Source organism: Podarcis raffonei, chromosome 14 (assembly GCF_027172205.1).
Source record: "Podarcis raffonei isolate rPodRaf1 chromosome 14, rPodRaf1.pri, whole genome shotgun sequence".
NCBI classification, from domain to species: Eukaryota; Metazoa; Chordata; class Lepidosauria; order Squamata; family Lacertidae; genus Podarcis; species Podarcis raffonei.
Genome location: NC_070615.1, coordinates 13,897,557 through 13,914,581, shown reverse-complemented (window position 1 = coordinate 13,914,581; position 17,025 = coordinate 13,897,557). Strand labels below are relative to the sequence as shown.

The following is a 17,025-nucleotide window of genomic DNA, read 5'->3' as shown; positions in this document are numbered from 1 at the left end:
ATCTTTTAAGTGATAGGTCACAGTATGTATCAATTATGTGCCAATCTCTACAAATGTTAGCAAGTATACTTTGAGCTCCAAGCATAAGAAAAATCAAAATGCTACAGACCTTAATTCTTCAAATATCTCTCTCAGAAAGCTTCCCATAATATACACCCAAAGCATGTAATGTGGTAAAATGTGGCAATCCTATGGAAATATGCCATTTTCCAAAGTGCGATGGTTGACAACTCCAGGAAAGGTGACTGCTGAAAGCATTCAGTCTTCCACATGTAAATGTAAAATGACAGAATAACTTGGCTGAGGATAAAGTTGTAGGAATGTATATTCTAGTAGAATAACATAGGGAAAGGGTGCTAACTGTGGCTGAGACCTTGTCTCTTTTGAACAGGCAAGATGCATTAATATCCCCAGTCACATATTTATAGGATGAGCTCTGGAATCAAAAATAGATGCCATGACTCAAGTAAAAGCTGTTTTTATAATATTAGTTATCGCATAGAATATTTGAAAATGTAATACTGAAGAATTATTGACCATTATTGACCATGTGTGTTGCATCTAATTTGATGACTAAAAACAAATGTAAGGTACAGAATGATACATTATTCTCCGCTGAAGAATAAAATCTTACTAACTTGGAGAAATGGAAGCCTTATGGAATCCAAGAGATACTTTTCATCAGCCAAAACTGCTGCTCAGCTGTTTGGAGCTCAAGCACATACCTTCTCCAAACACTAGTGCTCAGATCACAGCGACAGATCAGATGCATTTCCTGATAAAGCTATGCTACTAAATCCTTTATCCCAACAAATCACAGTCTTCATAATATCATGTGATCCTCAAATTTGGAAGGCTTTTCCTAGAATTTTTTTTAAACTCACTATAAAATATTCTGTCAGGAGAACAACCTTCCTTAACTTTAAAAAAATAACAGTAAGATCCATAGTTGGTTGGTGGGAGGGTGAGGTCCTGAAAGACATCTCTGGCACAAGCTTTTCTTCTTCTTCAGGAGGTTTATCATGAAAAGACCTTGAAAATCAGACTGGGCAGTCTGGCCCATTTCTGCTGAATATGTCAAAAGGATGCCATTACTGCAGCCTTTATATGCTAAGCAGAAGCTACGATGTAAAGCATTTTTTAAACATTTACTGCAGTAATATTTATAATGGTTTGACTTTAGTTTTGAATAATGCTTTTATTTCAATTATTTTTATATATATAATGGTTTGACTTTAGTTCTGAATAATGCTTTTATTTCAGTTATTTTTTTTAAGTGGTAATGTGTTAACTTTGTTTGTTTGTTAAATTTCTATCCCACCCTTCATCTGAGGATCACAGGGGGGTTTAAAATATAAAAACACAAGAATATGTAACCTAGTGGCGAAGAAGCAATACTCCCCCTCCCCGCCCAGTTTAAAAGGCCAAAGGCCTGGGAGAAGGTTTTTGCCTGGTGCCTAAAGATATGTAATGAACACGCCAGGGAAGCCTTCCTGAGGAAAGCATTCCACCAACTCATAGACACTGCATAAAAGGCCCCTTCTCATGTTGCCACCCTCCAGACCTTTTGAAGGGCGCACATGAAGAAGGGCCTCAGATTATGATTGCAGGGTCTGGGTCGGTTCCTATAGGGCGAGGTGGTCCTTGAGGTATTGAGGTCCTGAGCCATTTACGGCTTTATAGCTCAAAACCAGCATTTTGAATTAGGCACAGAATGATGTAATATGCCCAAACTGTCTTGCCTTTGTGTGATATTGATGTAATATACTCAAACTGTCTTACTTGACCACTGTAAGGGACTGGACAGAGGAGGAATGATGGGAACCGCCTCCCCAGCCTGACTCTTCCAGAGAAGAGGAGGACAGCATGGATTTACAACAGTGGTTTACAGGAGGACACAGCTCAGAGGCTGATGAGGGGGAAAGCTGGGAAATAAGGGGAAAGGAGCAGGAAGAAGAAGAGGAGTTTGGATTTGATATCCCGCTTTTTCACTACCTGAAGGAGTCTCAAAGCGGCTAACATTCTCCTTTCCCTTCCTCCCCCACAACAAACACTCTGTGAGGTGAGTGGGGCTGAGAGACTTCAGAGAATTGTGACTAGCCCAAGGTCACCCAGCAGCTGCATGTGGAGGAGCGGGGAAGCGAACCCGGTTCACCAGATTACGAGTCTACCGCTCTTAACCACTACACCACACTGGCAGGAAGAAGAAGAAGCACCAGGGGAGAGACAGCTGACAGACTCAGTGTCTTTAGAAAGCATTCCAGACCCCCCCTCCCACAACCCGTCAGGCAGGAAAGTAGGAGAGCAAAGAACTCAGAGGCAGAAGACACAAATCAGCCACCATAGGGATGACATATAATGGGAGAGACAGAGGGGGTGGGATTTCACTCGGAGCAACACCAAGAGGCAGAATTTCTAAATCTCTCTGAATATTGAATAAAAGACATTGTTAAGAACTCTCCGTGTTTGTCTATTCCTGGCAGCCTACTGGGGAGGGGGCGGGGGGGGGATCAGATTCCCTGAAGCCTGACAGCCACTGAATTCTGCACCAGCTGATGTTTCCGAACCCTCTTCAGAGGTAGCCCCACATATAACACATTGCAGTAAACTAACCTAGAGGTTACTAGAGCATAGACAGTACTAGAGCATAGAACAGTAGTTAGGCTATCCTCGTCGAGATAGGGGTGTAGCTGGGCCACCAGCTGAAGCTGATGGAAGGCACTCTGGGCCACCGAGGCCACCTGAGCCTCAAGCGACAGCAAGGGATTCAGAAGTAACCCCAAGCTACATGCCCACTCCTTCAGAAGGAGTGTAACACCATCAAGACCAGGCAACCTCCCATCCATCTGGTCTAGAGAACCGCCCACTAACATTGACTCAGTCTTATCTGAATTGAGCTTCGGTTTGTTGGCTCTAATCCAGTCCATAACTGAGGTAAGACGACAGCCCAGCACCTCCACTGCCACACCTGCAGATGTAAAGGAGAAGTAGAGCTATGTGTCATCAGCATATTGTTGACAGCGTACTTCAAAACTCCGGATGACCCTACTTAGCGGTTTCATGCAGATGTTGAACAGCATGGGAAATAATATCAAATCCAGAAGAACTGCGCATTGAATGTTCCCCAGGGCCAAAAACAAAAAACACTCCTCAAGCATCACCCTCTGGAAACAACCATCCAAATAGGACCAGAACGACTGCAAAGCCAGGTACTCGAGAAGGATACCGTGGTTGATAAAATCAGGATGAATGCTCATTGGTGTATAACTGTTCTGCAAACAAATCAGAATGAATACTCCATAGAGAACAAGCGACTTGTCTAACCGTCATGTAAGCTTTGCGCAAGCAAATCGGGATGAATGCTGAATCAACAGGTTGTCTAGAGCAGTGTTTCCCAACCTTGGGCCTCCAGCTGTTTTTGAACTACAACTCCCATCATCTCTGACTAGCAAGACCAGTGGCAAGGGATGATGGGAATTGTAGTTCAAAAACAGCTGGAGGCCCAAGGTTGGGAAACACTGGTCTAGAGGAGCCCTCTGGAACCCTAGAGCAAGCTGCAGAACTGAAATAAAACTAAGGTGGTAGGAATCAACTCAGACTTAGTCCAGTGAGGAAATTCTTCAACTCTGTGCACTTAGCACAAATCTGTCTTGCTGAAACTGATTAACAGTGGGGCCACCATGCTAAAATATTTTGCTTCCCTCATGGGACTGTGTCATCATGCAAAAACTGAGGTCACACACTGGGAGATTTGAGCTGCTCTTGCCTGACTGTGACAGAGTATGTAAGCTTCTATCTAATTTGAAAGAAGTTTGCTTCTATCTACTTGAATAATATTAAATACATAAATGTTGGGGTCTCATTAGTTAAACAAATTTTGTCTAGCTGCTTGATACTCTCTAATGTTCTTTCTTCATGGCATTCTATGAAGTTTAGGTCATCATAGTCTGTGAAAGTGTTGTATATGGAACCTCTGTGCTCTGCTTGTTCCTAGCACTGTCAGTTAATGGATGAGATATTTGGCATGAGCAAGCCCCAAGAGGTTAGATTCTTACCCATGTTCATAGTATTAGCTCTGAATTTCTTATTTACTAAAAAGCAACTGCATATTTTATGTAATTAAAAACAGTAGAAACTTATGCACGTTCAACTTGATTTATGTCTTCTTTTAGCCCTTGGGAAGAAGTCATCATTTACTGAAAAGGGGGAGGGGATGAGAGAATTTATAAAAACTTGAAATAACAGCTAAAGACAAGCCTCTTCTTTTGTATGACAACACTGTTTCGATGACAGAGGGCAAAAGGTAGGGAGTATTGTATCTACGGCATCTCCTAATGCTATGGTTCCCAGCAAAGAAATGTGGGTTAGCACATCGCCTAAGAGCCAAATACTTAGGGAGTTGCCTGAAAAGATGCACTCCTGGAGAGAGGAAAAAAGATTAAAATAATGGGCCACTGGTGGGTTGGCAACAGTTCTACAATTCCGTGACTTCTGCCAAGGTTGTGTGAGGCTGTTGCTGCAAGTGATTCCTATTGAAAATTAGAATCACGCAGTCCATAGAAAGCGGTGCCATGAAGCTTGCTAAGAAAATATAAAAGAACAAGCAAAACGTCATGCTCATTCACACCTTGGACGATGGGAGCATGAAAATTTAAGAGTGCAGCCTGTTCGATCTGTGGTACAATTAAAATAAAGCAATTTTAACCATGCACAGAGTACTTTCACAAACCGACTTTCAAAATATATTTGATTATGAGTCCCTTCAAATATAAAGTCCATGGGATCATTTTCATATTAAATTACAGTGGTACCTCGGGATGTGAATGAGATCCGTCTGGAGCCCCGTTCGCATCCTGAACGCAATGTAAGATGCGACGGCGTGTCTGCGCAGGCGCGGGTCGCGTTTTGCCGCTTCTGTGCATGTGTGTGACGTCATTTTGAGCGGCGAAACCCGGAAGTAATGCGCTCCTTTACTTCTGGGTTGCCGCGGAGCACAACTTGAACGTGCTAAACCCAAAGCACATTCAACTCGAGGTATGACAGTATCTTTATTTTGCTCAGATGCTCAGAGCAGTGTACATAGTTCTTCTCCATCTGCCTTTTAGACTCACAAGAACTCTCAGTAATGCTGAGAGATCAAGACTGGCTCAGGGGCACTGAATGGTTGAGTAGGGACTTGAACTCAGTCCCCCTAGTTCTAGACCAATACAGTGGTACCTCGGGTTACATACTCTTCAGGTTACATACGCTTCAGGTTACAGACTCCGCTAACCCAGACATAGTACCTCAGGTTAAGAACTTTGCTTCAGGATGAGAAAGCCACTCCCGAATTTAGGAGGGGGGGGTGTTGCGGGCTCATGACCCCGCCCACACGCACTCTCGCGGGGCTGGTGCCAACCCCCGGGAACCAGGGATTCCCTTTTATTATTCATCTCCTGCAGCCTCAGCCAATCGGCTGGCAGCAGGGGCGGGCCGACCTAGGGGCACTTAAGGTCGGGGCAGCCCTTGGCTCGCCCCTTTTCCTCCTTCGCAGCAGCTGTGTTTTCCCACCCACCCGCCCTTTAGGTTTAGCATTCAGACTTTGCTATGGGCTTTGGCTGGTCGCCGCAAGGGGCCTGGTAGGAGTTTTTCCATTTGGCTAATTGGCTGGAATTTTGAAGCCACTTGGTTTTTTCGCCTACCTCGTAGCAAACGTCACAACTTCTTGGTCTTGGCGGTTAGGCATTGGCCGGGGTATTGTTATGCAAATGAGATCGGGGGGGAGGAACGCCATCACCTCCCCCAAATCTTGAAGGGTGGTCTGTTAAAGGACTCCGAGGGGCGTCGCCTCGTCCGAAACCTACGGAGGCTAGGGCCTAAAGCGCGCTCCCGAGCGGTAACCCCTCGGGGAGCGCCTAGGGATGTGCATCTCGGGGGCTCCCCCTGCTGGTGTTTAACCCTTCCCGGTTAGAACCGGATAGTCTGTTAGGGCCAATGCCTAAGCCAATACCGCTCTTTCCTGTAATCAATAAAGTTGTGGCCATTTTTCGCCCATTAACCTAAATTCTGGTGTCCTGTGTCTTTATTTACTCCATCTGTGGGAGGGGGAGGGAATAGCCACGCAACAGAAATCATGCTTCAGCGGCGCGGCAGCAGTGGGAGGCCCCATTAGCTAAATTGGTGCTTCAGGTTAAGAACAGTTTCAGGTTAAGAACGGACCTCCGGAACGAATTAAGTACTTAACCCGAGGTACCACTGTACTCTTTTAACTGCTACACCAACCACACCACATCTTCATTTAGATGTCATTATTGGTGTATCTTGAAGGCTCAGAGACGTCACAAAAAACATTTTTTTTAAATGATACAATAAAAGTAAACTGTTTTTGGCAAAGACCATTGAATTTCAGTAAGATATAAGCGTGCTTTCTTCCAGCTTAGCTGGTTCGCCAGCTTCAGCTGTTCCTGGACAGGGATGACTTGGTCACAGTGGTGCAGGTCTTGAGAACATCTAATTTGGACCATTGTAATACACTGTGTGGAACCCCTGAGGTTGGTTCAGAAATTGCGAGTAGTATAGCATGCTGCAGCCCAGCTTTTGGCAAGTACAGCTGCATGTCAGCGTATTACACTGGTGCCGAAAGCGCTACACTACCTGCCAATACATTACCAAGCCATGTTCAAGGTATTGCTATTAGTGAATAAAGCCCTAAATGGCCTAGGACCAGGTTCCCAGAAGAACAGCCTTATCCCTTATACCCTTGTCAGATCACTGTGATCATCTGGAGAAACTCTCCTGACTGCTCCACAGTTATCCCATATTCATGTGGTTTCTGTCCACAGTAAGGCTTTTAGTATCATGACACCAGTATTTTGAAACATTATTTTTATGGAAATCGGACAGACCCTACAATTTTTGACATTTCTTTGCTTGATGGAAACAACTTCTTCTTCTTCTTCTTCTTCTTCTTCTTCTTCTTCTTCTTCTTCTTCTTCTTCTTTTTGCTAAGTCTTTTTAGAGATTTGATTTGATTCAGTGACAATCATTTGTTCTGTATTTTGTAATTTTATGATATTGTAATGCTTTTATTAAATGCTGCCAAGAATTTTTCTTATGAGCTGGCAGTTCAGAAATATTTCTACATACATATGCATACACAGTGCTTTTTTCGGGGGGGGGGGTGCAAGGATACGCGTACCCCTAAACATTTTGTGAATCTAAATTTGGCCTCATTGAGGGGCAGTATTTCAATATGAGTAGGAAAATGAGAGTACCCCTAAACATTTTTTTAAGGAAAAAAACACTGCACACACACACACACACACACACACACACACTCCCCACCCCTGATGTTATTTCCATTGATGCTATACTATGTATTTATTATGTTAGTACAGTGGTACCTCGGGTTACATATGCTTCAGGTTACATATGTTTGGTTACAGACTCCGCTAAACCAGAAATAGTGCTTCAGGTTATGATCTTTGCTTCAGGATGAGAACAGAAATTGTGCTCTGGCGGCGCGGCAGCAGCAGGAGGCCCCATTAGCTAAAGTGGTGCTTCAGGTTAAGAATAATTTCAAGAATGGACCTCCGGAACGAATTAAGTACTTAACCCGGGGTACCACTGTAGCCTTATTTCAGAGGTGAACTCAAAGTGACTTACACAAACAAGAGTAAAAACAAAGCTCTGTAGCTTGAAGTTTTGTCCTCTGTACTGAAAAAGCACAGTCAGGATCACCACAATTTGGAAAGTGAAAGTGGGGCAGTGTCATGCCCAGCACCGACCCGGTACCAGGCACTAAGTCTTTGTAGGAAGTACTAGACACCCCACAGGTCGAGGACCTTGAGGAGCAAGCAGGCCTCCCTGAATCCAGTGCTGAGGATGCCCCAAGAGGCTCTCTGATTTGATACCTGGTTTAAAAAAAACCCCAGAAGTGAAAGAGGAGTTGGTGGAGCACCCGGCCCCTGACCTCAAGAGTGCCACTTCACAGGCGACAACACAGTATTTGCTTGTGGGCCCAGAGTTGTCAGTCTACTCGTGAGTAAGGGGGTGCTTGGGAATATGCAATCCCCAATACTCCTTCATTGCCAGTAGCTGTATTTAGGGTGTGGTTTAGGAGGCCAGAATTTATAAGGTCCTGAGACTTCTAGTTGCTGGAAGCAACATTGGTCCCTGACTCCTAGCATCCCTGTCATCCTGAGGCTCCCTGGGATAGGGACCTTTTGAGGTGGCAAGGAATAGGGATTGTCCCAGCTTTGCCCACCTTCTGTTTTCCAGGATGTAAACACAGCTGTACGGGACAATCATATTTTTGCATCCCAATGGTGGAAGGAATTATTAGACTACCACATCCTACCACAATTATTAGACTACCACATCCTACCACATCCATTAGACCTACATTGGCTCCCAGTACGTTTCCGAGCACAATTCAAAGTGTTGGTGTTGACCTTTAAAGCCCTAAACGGCCTTGGCCCAGTATACCTGAAGGAGCGTCTCCACCCCCATTGTTCTTCCTGGACGCTGAGGTCCAGCATTGAGGGCCTTCTGGCAATTCCCTCATTGCGAGAAGCAAAGCTACAGGGAACCAGGCAGAGGGCCTTCTCAGTAGTGGCGCCCACCCTGTGGAACGCCCTCCCATCAGATGTCAAAGAGATAAACAACTACCTGACATTCAGAAGACATCTTAAGGCAGCCCTGTTCAGGGAAGTTTTTAATGTGTGACATCTTAGTGAATTTTTGGTCTTTGTGGAAGCCGCCCAGAGTGGCTGGGGAAACCCAGCCAGATGGGCGGGGTACAAATAATAAATTATTATTATTATTATTTATTATTATTATTATTCCCATGGAAATCATTCTCCTTTTTACTCCCACCACTGATGGTTACTGATTTAGTATAATTCGCTTTCAAAGTTTCAATGCACATATCATCCAGCTAACCTTTCCCTATTTTGTGTTTTCTAAAGCACCAGCATTGCCTTATAGAGGCATTCTTTTGAACTGGCTTCTCATCTATGGGAAATGTGTTCTACAAATTCCTCTGAAGAGTTATTGTTAAAATAGCAATATTGTTCCCATATGTTTCTCTCCATAACCGATCTTCAAGCCCTACAAGATAAGCAAGACAACCAGATCACTTTCTCTATCAGACTGAATTTGAAGAGAATTAATTACATTCAAAAGGCTTGTCAGATTGGAAAAAGGAGAGTTAAGAGATCTGAACCAGCAGCAGATGTTGGAGAATACTGATCCAATTATTACCTAGCACAGAATATACTGGAAAAATGTTCTGGAGGCCAGCAGCGACACAATCTCTCTGGGTGGCCTGCCCATCATCTTTTGCTGACTGATCTTTGCTCCAGAGTTGTCATTCCACAGAAGGCACTTGGGGTCATGATGACACTTGGAAAAATATTATTTAAGGAATGATGTACCATTCCTTAGAGACATACAATAAAAAACTCTGCCATCAGTCTAAATCACTTTATCTTTTGGCCTGTCTATTCAGCCCCACCTATGGGACTATGTACAGACCACTGCTCTGCTCTACATGAGTGACTGCACCCAAGGGCTCTTACGTAGAGGTAGTGCCATCTGAATATTTTGGTTTGAGTTTTATTTCATTTCTTTTTCAAACTTTTGCATGTTTGCTTTATTGTGTTCCCAATGCCTAGCAAGTCCTGCATCTTTTGGAGATTTTGCTTCTCGTAAGAAAATAGGAAGCTGCCTTATACCAGATTATTTGTTCATCTAGCCCAGTATTCTGAGTATCTGTAGCTCTCCAGAGTCTCAGCTGGAGGTTTTTTCTATCACCCGCTGTGGCGATCACACAGGGTCCCCGGACGTTTCACTGTCTATTGATCCCTGTGCCACCACTTTATTTCTCGCTGCCACCACCCAGGCCCTACCTGGTACAATACTGAGTCCAGTCAGGGTTAAATTGGAACATAAACTTCTGTTTATTTATTGCAGTTTAACAAGCGTGTGGTTTCATAAATGGTATCGGTCAATTACAATCGTGGGGTGCCTATCCAGACCTATAACTTCCGCTACGTGCTCTCACTCACTAAACCACCTCTCAAATATTTACTTGTCTTCCTAGCTCCTAACTGTTCCTGACTCAGCTTATTTCTCTACACTAACTCAACCTCCCCACAGACTCTATTCCAATTCACTCCCAATCCAAGCAACCACCCAACTCCCAGCGAACTCCTCCCTTCGCCCCTCCCAGAGCTGGTTTTATAGTCCCTCTGACTCCACCCCCCGGGTTCTGATTGGGTAACCTGTTTAACTATTTCACCTCCAGCACTCTCATATGTTAACGTCACACCTGCTCCCTCCTCCTTTTAACAGAAAGTACCAGGGATTGAGCCTGTGAATTTCTGCATGCAAAACATGTACTCCGGCACTTAGCTATGGCCCCTCCTTTCTCAGATGATTGATTGATTGATAGTATCTGCAGAGTTTTCATCAAGATTGAAACAGTGATGAAGAATGCAACGGATGTGTAGCTCACTCAAGGCAAATCCCCATAGAAATGCTTATACATTTCCAGAATTGCGTTTGGCTTACCACCAGCTGCAGCTGCGCATGTTGGCAGTGGACATTCAGGGCATCATATCTCTCTCTCTCTCTCTCTCTCTCTCACACACACACACACACACACAACCACACCTACATTTCATCTAACCACACCAACTTGGGAAGTTTGTTAAACCCAGTGGAGACTATCACCCCAACAATAATTGTTTGAAGGCACAGCTTGCTACCACAGCTGAAAAGCTATAAACTACTATATTGGAAGAGGGGGGAAATTTGCCAGATGGCTCTCTCATCATTGCAATGTTATAAAGCAGCAAAATGTTTTAATTGCTGTAGAAGGAAAAGAACCTCTGCTGGGACTGTGGTTTACATCAGAAACAAACCTTCTCTGAGGGAGATGGCCCTTCTCTTACCTTACATATCTCTGGGGGGGGAAATGTGTATGTGTCTGCATAAACCCTGAAAATGGGCATGATTTCAAACCTGTAGATCTTGCAAAATGGATTTTGCCCTAGGTTGGGCGTAGGATTGATGATAGACTCCATCAATAAGGAGAACATTGGCAGCAGACTATCAAAACACCATTGCTTGTATGCCTAGATCAGATGCAACATGGGTGGTCATAAGAACTCCATCACAAAGCAAATTTGACAAGTGGGTGGGCATCAGGTCATTAACATGCTGCTAATGGGAAGTCAAGGGACGCGGGTGGCGCTGTGGGTTAAAGCCTCAGCGCCTAGGACTTGCCGATCGAAAGGTCGGCGGTTCGAATCCCCGCGGCGGGGTGCGCTCCCATTGCTCGGTCCCAGCGCCTGCCAACCTAGCAGTTCGAAAGCACCCCCGGGTGCAAGTAGATAAATAGGGACCGCTTACTAGCGGGAAGGTAAACGGCGTTCCGTGTGCTGCGCTGGCTCGCCAGATGCAGCTTGTCACGCTGGCCACGTGACCCGGAAGTGTCTGCGGACAGCGCTGGCCCCCCGGCCTATAGAGTGAGATGGGCGCACAACCCTAGAGTCTGGCAAGACTGGCCCGTACGTACGGGCAGGGGTACCTTTACCTTTACCTTTAATGGGAAGTCAAAGAGGAGGAGGTCACAGCGGCCATGGTTAAGTGGTCACAAGACTTTGGGTATTCAATAACCATGCCACAGTGGGAAAAGCCATGGTTAAGTGGAAAAATTTGTGGAAGAATAATTGGAAATTCACAAACTGTTATGTCTTAGGAGAAAACTTCCTAAAAATGCAACACTGATGGTATCTAACACCTTGGAAACTGTCAAAGATATACAAAAATGTCCCAAGTAATTGCTAGAGGTGTGGAGATAAATCAGGCACTTTCTATCACATGTGGTGGCTATGCAAAAAAATCCAGGCATTTTGGGAGAGTATCCACTTAGAAATAGAAAAAACAGTAAAGATTTCCTTTAAGAGAAAACCAGAAGCTTATCTCCTGGGGATCACAGATTTGGATATCCCGCAAAAAATGAAGAGTATATTTTTATGTGCCACAGTGGCAGCAAGAGTTCTTATCGCTACAGAGTGGAAGAGTGATGAAATCCCTCTACCCATGAATGGATCCAAAAGCTAACAGATTATGCAGAGTTAGATAGTTTATCAGAAAAAAGAAAGAACAAACCAAAACAGGAATTTATCTCAAAATGGGAAGTCTTCAAAGTTTATTTGAAAAACAATTACAGTCGTTTAAACTCTGTCACAGCATTTGAATAACTTTAGTAGTAGATTTAAGAAAGATAGGAAACCTAAGATAAATCAATAATTAGTTAATTTAAGATAAAAATGTGTGGCGGCAACAAATAATAGATAATTGAAACAAGGAATGGATGGGAAGTCGGGTCTATAGTCGAAGGACCGCTTTTTGCTTTATTGATTTGTAATTAATATTGTCTTTATCACTGTTTTGTTTGTATTTTTCCTTTTTTGGTGGATCAACTAAAAACAAAAACAAAAAAAACATGCTGCTAATAGAGCAGCTGAATCAAGCTAGACTGTTCTTCCTTTGCATCTGGTGTGGGAGGAAGTCCATGATGCTTAGCACTGAAAAATGCAGGGCTGCTTCGAAAATCAATGCTGGGAAGGAGCAACAGTCCTGGATGATGTCAAGTTGAGGGCAGGCAGGCAGACGTGCCTTTCTGAAAACAACCTGGGTGGGGTGGGGAAAAATAGGGGTGCCTGGTGGGCTAAGCCTGGCCTGTGGGCCACAGGTCCTCCATCCCAAGCTACAACAGTAATAGGTAATTTGTTGGCTATTATTTCAAAGATACCTCGATCCTCATAGGGACTATATATGCATGAGTGAAGCTTTGGTGCATATTCCCCAATTGAATGGGAAACTGTGAATGGCAGGTGGGTTCTGCACACATAGTCCAGCTGCACATACAGAACCCTTTCAAGAAATCAGCAGTAGCACCAATGAACTGGTTAGGAAGCAGACCAGGATGGGCTGGATTTGTGATTGCTGCATCTTAAGAGAGTTCTGTATCTACAACCCCAACTGCTGAGCAAAACACACAACTGGATCAAGGCCGGTATGTTTTTTATTGTTCAGCAGCTATTCAAATACAGAGCTCTTCATGGTACAAAAGTTCAATATGGACAGCCCTTTTATGGACAAAATGAACAATGTCTCTTTAAAAGCGATTGTGTTTCTCTAGTCAAAATTATGTATCTGCCAAGATTATTAATGAAGTAGAAAGTGCAACAGAGGTAAATACGGCCTTGGAAAACAGCTGGGGGCGTAAATGTGAGTGGTATCCATTCTCAGCACTCTAGACTGAGAGAGGAAAACTTGCTGAAAAGAAGCTGGAATTTATTAAAAGGGTTTTTCAAAAGACTGTTGAGCTATTGTAATGACTTTCTTCCAGTGATCATAACTTGCTGCAGGCAAAGCAGTTCATCTTCAAACACCCATCACAAATGAATGCAAGTTTAAATTGTGTTAGTACAAAGAGCTGCTCCACTTGCATGTCCATAGAGTGAACTATGTAAAATCAATATGCACAAGATGCCTGGTCATTTTCAATTGCATGTACAGCAATATGAGAAACCTATGTACATGCCAAGGATACTGTAACTGGGTTGAAACCTTCTGTTGCACAAGCATCTCTTTAAAACATGCCATTTGTTTTCTGTAAAACAGTAACCCTCTCAAAAAAGAGCACACATAATGGAAAATCTTGACAAGGAAGCTTGGGTTGTCTAGGGCTGTCAGTGTTGATCTTTGGCAATTCCACATCAATGTTTAATCCACTTCAGGAGTGTTTCTATGGTCCAGTTCAGATGTACCAGTTTAATAAACCATGACATGAACAAGTGTTTTACCTATGCATTCCTTTATTCCCTCCTCCCTCCTCTTACACTTTCATAATGCAAACTGTCCGGGGTTTGTTAAACCACAGTTTCCTGTTACATCCAAACCAGGAAACTGTGATTTACAAGTGACTGGTTTAACAAATCCCAGAAGTATTTTAATTAGTCTTAATTTATCATAACAGGGAAGTATCACCTCCGTGCTTCCTTAACATTATCTTTTCAACTTTTGCAGCCATCTTATCTTGAATATAGTTACCACATATGCACTAAGGACAAGCATCTCTATACAAAACTGAAACCTATTTTCTGTTTTTTAGGGAGTCGGAGTCCGATTGCAGATCAGCCTCAAGGTAAAATCCAAAAGCGGGCATGAAACTGACTGTGATGATCTATCATACAAAGTAGAGGGGAGGGTGCGCCATTTATAAGAAATCATATTGCGCGTTTGGGTGCTATATTCTTACTGCCCATTATTCACTTATAGCCTGTTCATTGTAAGGTGACAAATGGCGATTAAGTGCAGTGGCATATTAGTGTTACCGAGAAGGTTTAGCTGGAGCTCTGCACATGCCCTGGAATCATGTGTTTATTTTTTGCCTTTGTTGTGAGCAATGAGTGCACCATTGTTGCAAAGTATCGGAGAACTGCAGTAGATCAAGATAAATATCCTCCCATCAGGTGACGTCTCAGCAATTTCTGCCAAAGAACCTTTGCATACTAGGTGCAACCCCATAAAACTCCCCACTGTAACAGTAATAAAATGCTTAATTAGACCCCAGAACCTTTTGCAACTGGCATTCAGAAGCATAGCACCCATAACAATGGAAGTAGAATGTAGCCATCATGGGTGGTAGCCTGGGCCAGATTTAGGTTTGATGAGGCCCTAAGCCACTGAAGGTAATTGGGGCCCTTTATATGTGATATTTTAGGGAGCAGGCTAGCAGCCAGGGCCATTACTTACATCATAGGAGCCTACACAACACCAAACACTGTTGCTGCATGTAGGTTTTATTTTATTTGTTTTTTCTTTTTTTTAAAAAAAAAGATATTTATTAAAAAATTTCCATTATAATACATTAAAAAATCAAAAAAGACGAAACAAAAAAGTTTAAAAACACATAGAATTCAAAATCCTTATTTTCAATAACATATTTCCCTGACTTCCCCACACCTCCCCCTCTTGTATTCCAATTCAAATTGTTGGTTCAACAAGTTCTTGTCCCCAATTTTTGACCTTTTTATATTTAATTCATTTTAGAAAGACCAATTTTAACTTATAAACATCAGTATTTAAACATCAGTTCAACAAGTTCTTGTCCCTAATTTTTAACCTTTTTATATTTTATATTTTATATTTAGTTCATTTTGAAAAACCAATTTTGCCTTATAGACATCAATGATTATACATCAGTGCTTATTCTTAAAGCCTTTTTCTAAAGTCGACCTAAATTCCCTTCCACGATTTCCTCAATTCTCATACAAATAACAAAACAAAATAAAAGCAAAACAGATTATAATTATACACCCTTTGGATTCCCAAACTCCACCCCACCCTTTCCCAGTTCCAATCCCCAATAATCATCCATCAGTCCATCTACTATCAGCCTGGAGACCTCACGTCCGAGGCTCTTAATTCTCTCTCAATTCCTCTCTGCCGGTTTTTTTGATAGTCCATGGTATTAAACAGCAAATGTTTTTTCTCTTATATTTTGGAAATGCAGATCCAGCCCCCCCCCGTTAAATATTTTGGGGGGCCCCAAGAGAGTGGGGCCCTACACTATAGCTTGTTTTGCTTATACATAACTCTGGCACTGGTGGAGCCATTGAAAGCCCTCCTCTCCATCTTTTTATTTTATTTTATTTTATTTTATTTTATTTTATTTTATATTTTATTTTATTTTATTTTATTTTATATTTTATTTTATTTTATTTTATTATTTTATTTTATTAAAAAGCTGTCCAAGTTGGTGGCTATCACTACAATTGTTGGGAGCAAATTCCACAGCCGAACTACGAACTATATGAAGAAGTTACTTCTTTTCACTGGCTGGTGAGAGTTGTAGTTCAAGGGCACCACTTTGGAGAGGCTGGTCTAGATAATGGCACTGAAGAAAGTCCTACATGTAAAATGAGAATTTTAAGAAGTGAAAATCCAGAACCTCCTTGTTTGTAAGATGTTCTTATTCCACATGCAGACAAACAGAAAAGATGAGGCATTAAAAAAATTAGAAAAAATTAGAAAACAACAACAATAATAATAATAAACCCAGAAGTGAGTGTTCCAGTTTGCAAACGTTCTTTGGAACCCGAACATCCGATGGGGGTTCCGCAGCTTCCGATTGGCTGCAGGGTCTTCCTGTAGCCAATCAGAAGCACGCTTTGTTACCAAACGTTTTGGAAGTCAAACAGACTTCCAGAACAGATTCTGATGGACTTGCAAGGTACGACTATAATGAAGACTATGAAAACACTGTGCTTTTTTGAAACCTTGAATGCATGCCTCAGCAGATAACTTGATCTTGCAAGAACATCTTGCCTCTTCATGAAATCTCTTTTGTCACTTACACCTTCTGATATCTGAGATGGCATTTGATGGGCTATGAAGTCTGTTTCCAACTGAGCAGTTTTTATCTACTTGCACTGGTGTGCTTTCGAACTGCTAGGTTGGCAGGAGCTGGGACAGAGCAGCTAGCCCAAGAGGCTCAGTGGTTTAGACCACAGCACCACCCACGTCTCAAGTAGCCTAACTAGCCCAGTACTGTTCACGCTGACTTGCAGAGCTCTTGCCAATCAATTGCTATCTAATCATTTTCAGCTGAACTTTTCAGGGATGTACACCAGAATCCAGACTCCCCTTGGAAATTAGCCAAACACTTAGTAGTAATGTGAAATGATCCTTGGGGAGTCAATGTTGATGTATCCTCCTCAGCTTTTTCTGCAGCTCCACCTGTTTCTGGCTCATTGTGGGTGCAGGGATTTCGTGACATGTTTGTCTTTTATGCAGTGCACTTTCAGCTCGAAAAAGAAGAACCAAAGGAAGTAGAGGTAACACCAAAGAAAAAGGCAGAGGTAGGCGATTGATCCTCATATCTGCCTTATGCATTATAAAATAAAGGTTGCTTTGTTGAGCTGGAAAAGGTTATTTGGTTTGGTGGTTTGGAGAAGGCTGAGC

The 17,025-nt window shown here is 42.8% G+C and overlaps 1 protein-coding gene across 5 annotated transcripts in view; it reads left to right on the top strand.

Annotated features, from left to right (window-relative positions):
- Positions 1-17,025, top strand: part of FAM227B (family with sequence similarity 227 member B) — a 114,344-nt gene that overhangs the window by 84,356 nt on the left and 12,963 nt on the right. For all 5 annotated transcript variants that reach the window (XM_053365361.1, XM_053365363.1, XM_053365362.1 and 2 more), the window contains exons 11-12: positions 14,171-14,203; positions 16,858-16,922. In XM_053365361.1, coding sequence (XP_053221336.1) covers positions 14,171-14,203; positions 16,858-16,922 — 98 coding nt within the window. The remainder of the gene's footprint in view (positions 1-14,170; positions 14,204-16,857; positions 16,923-17,025) is intronic.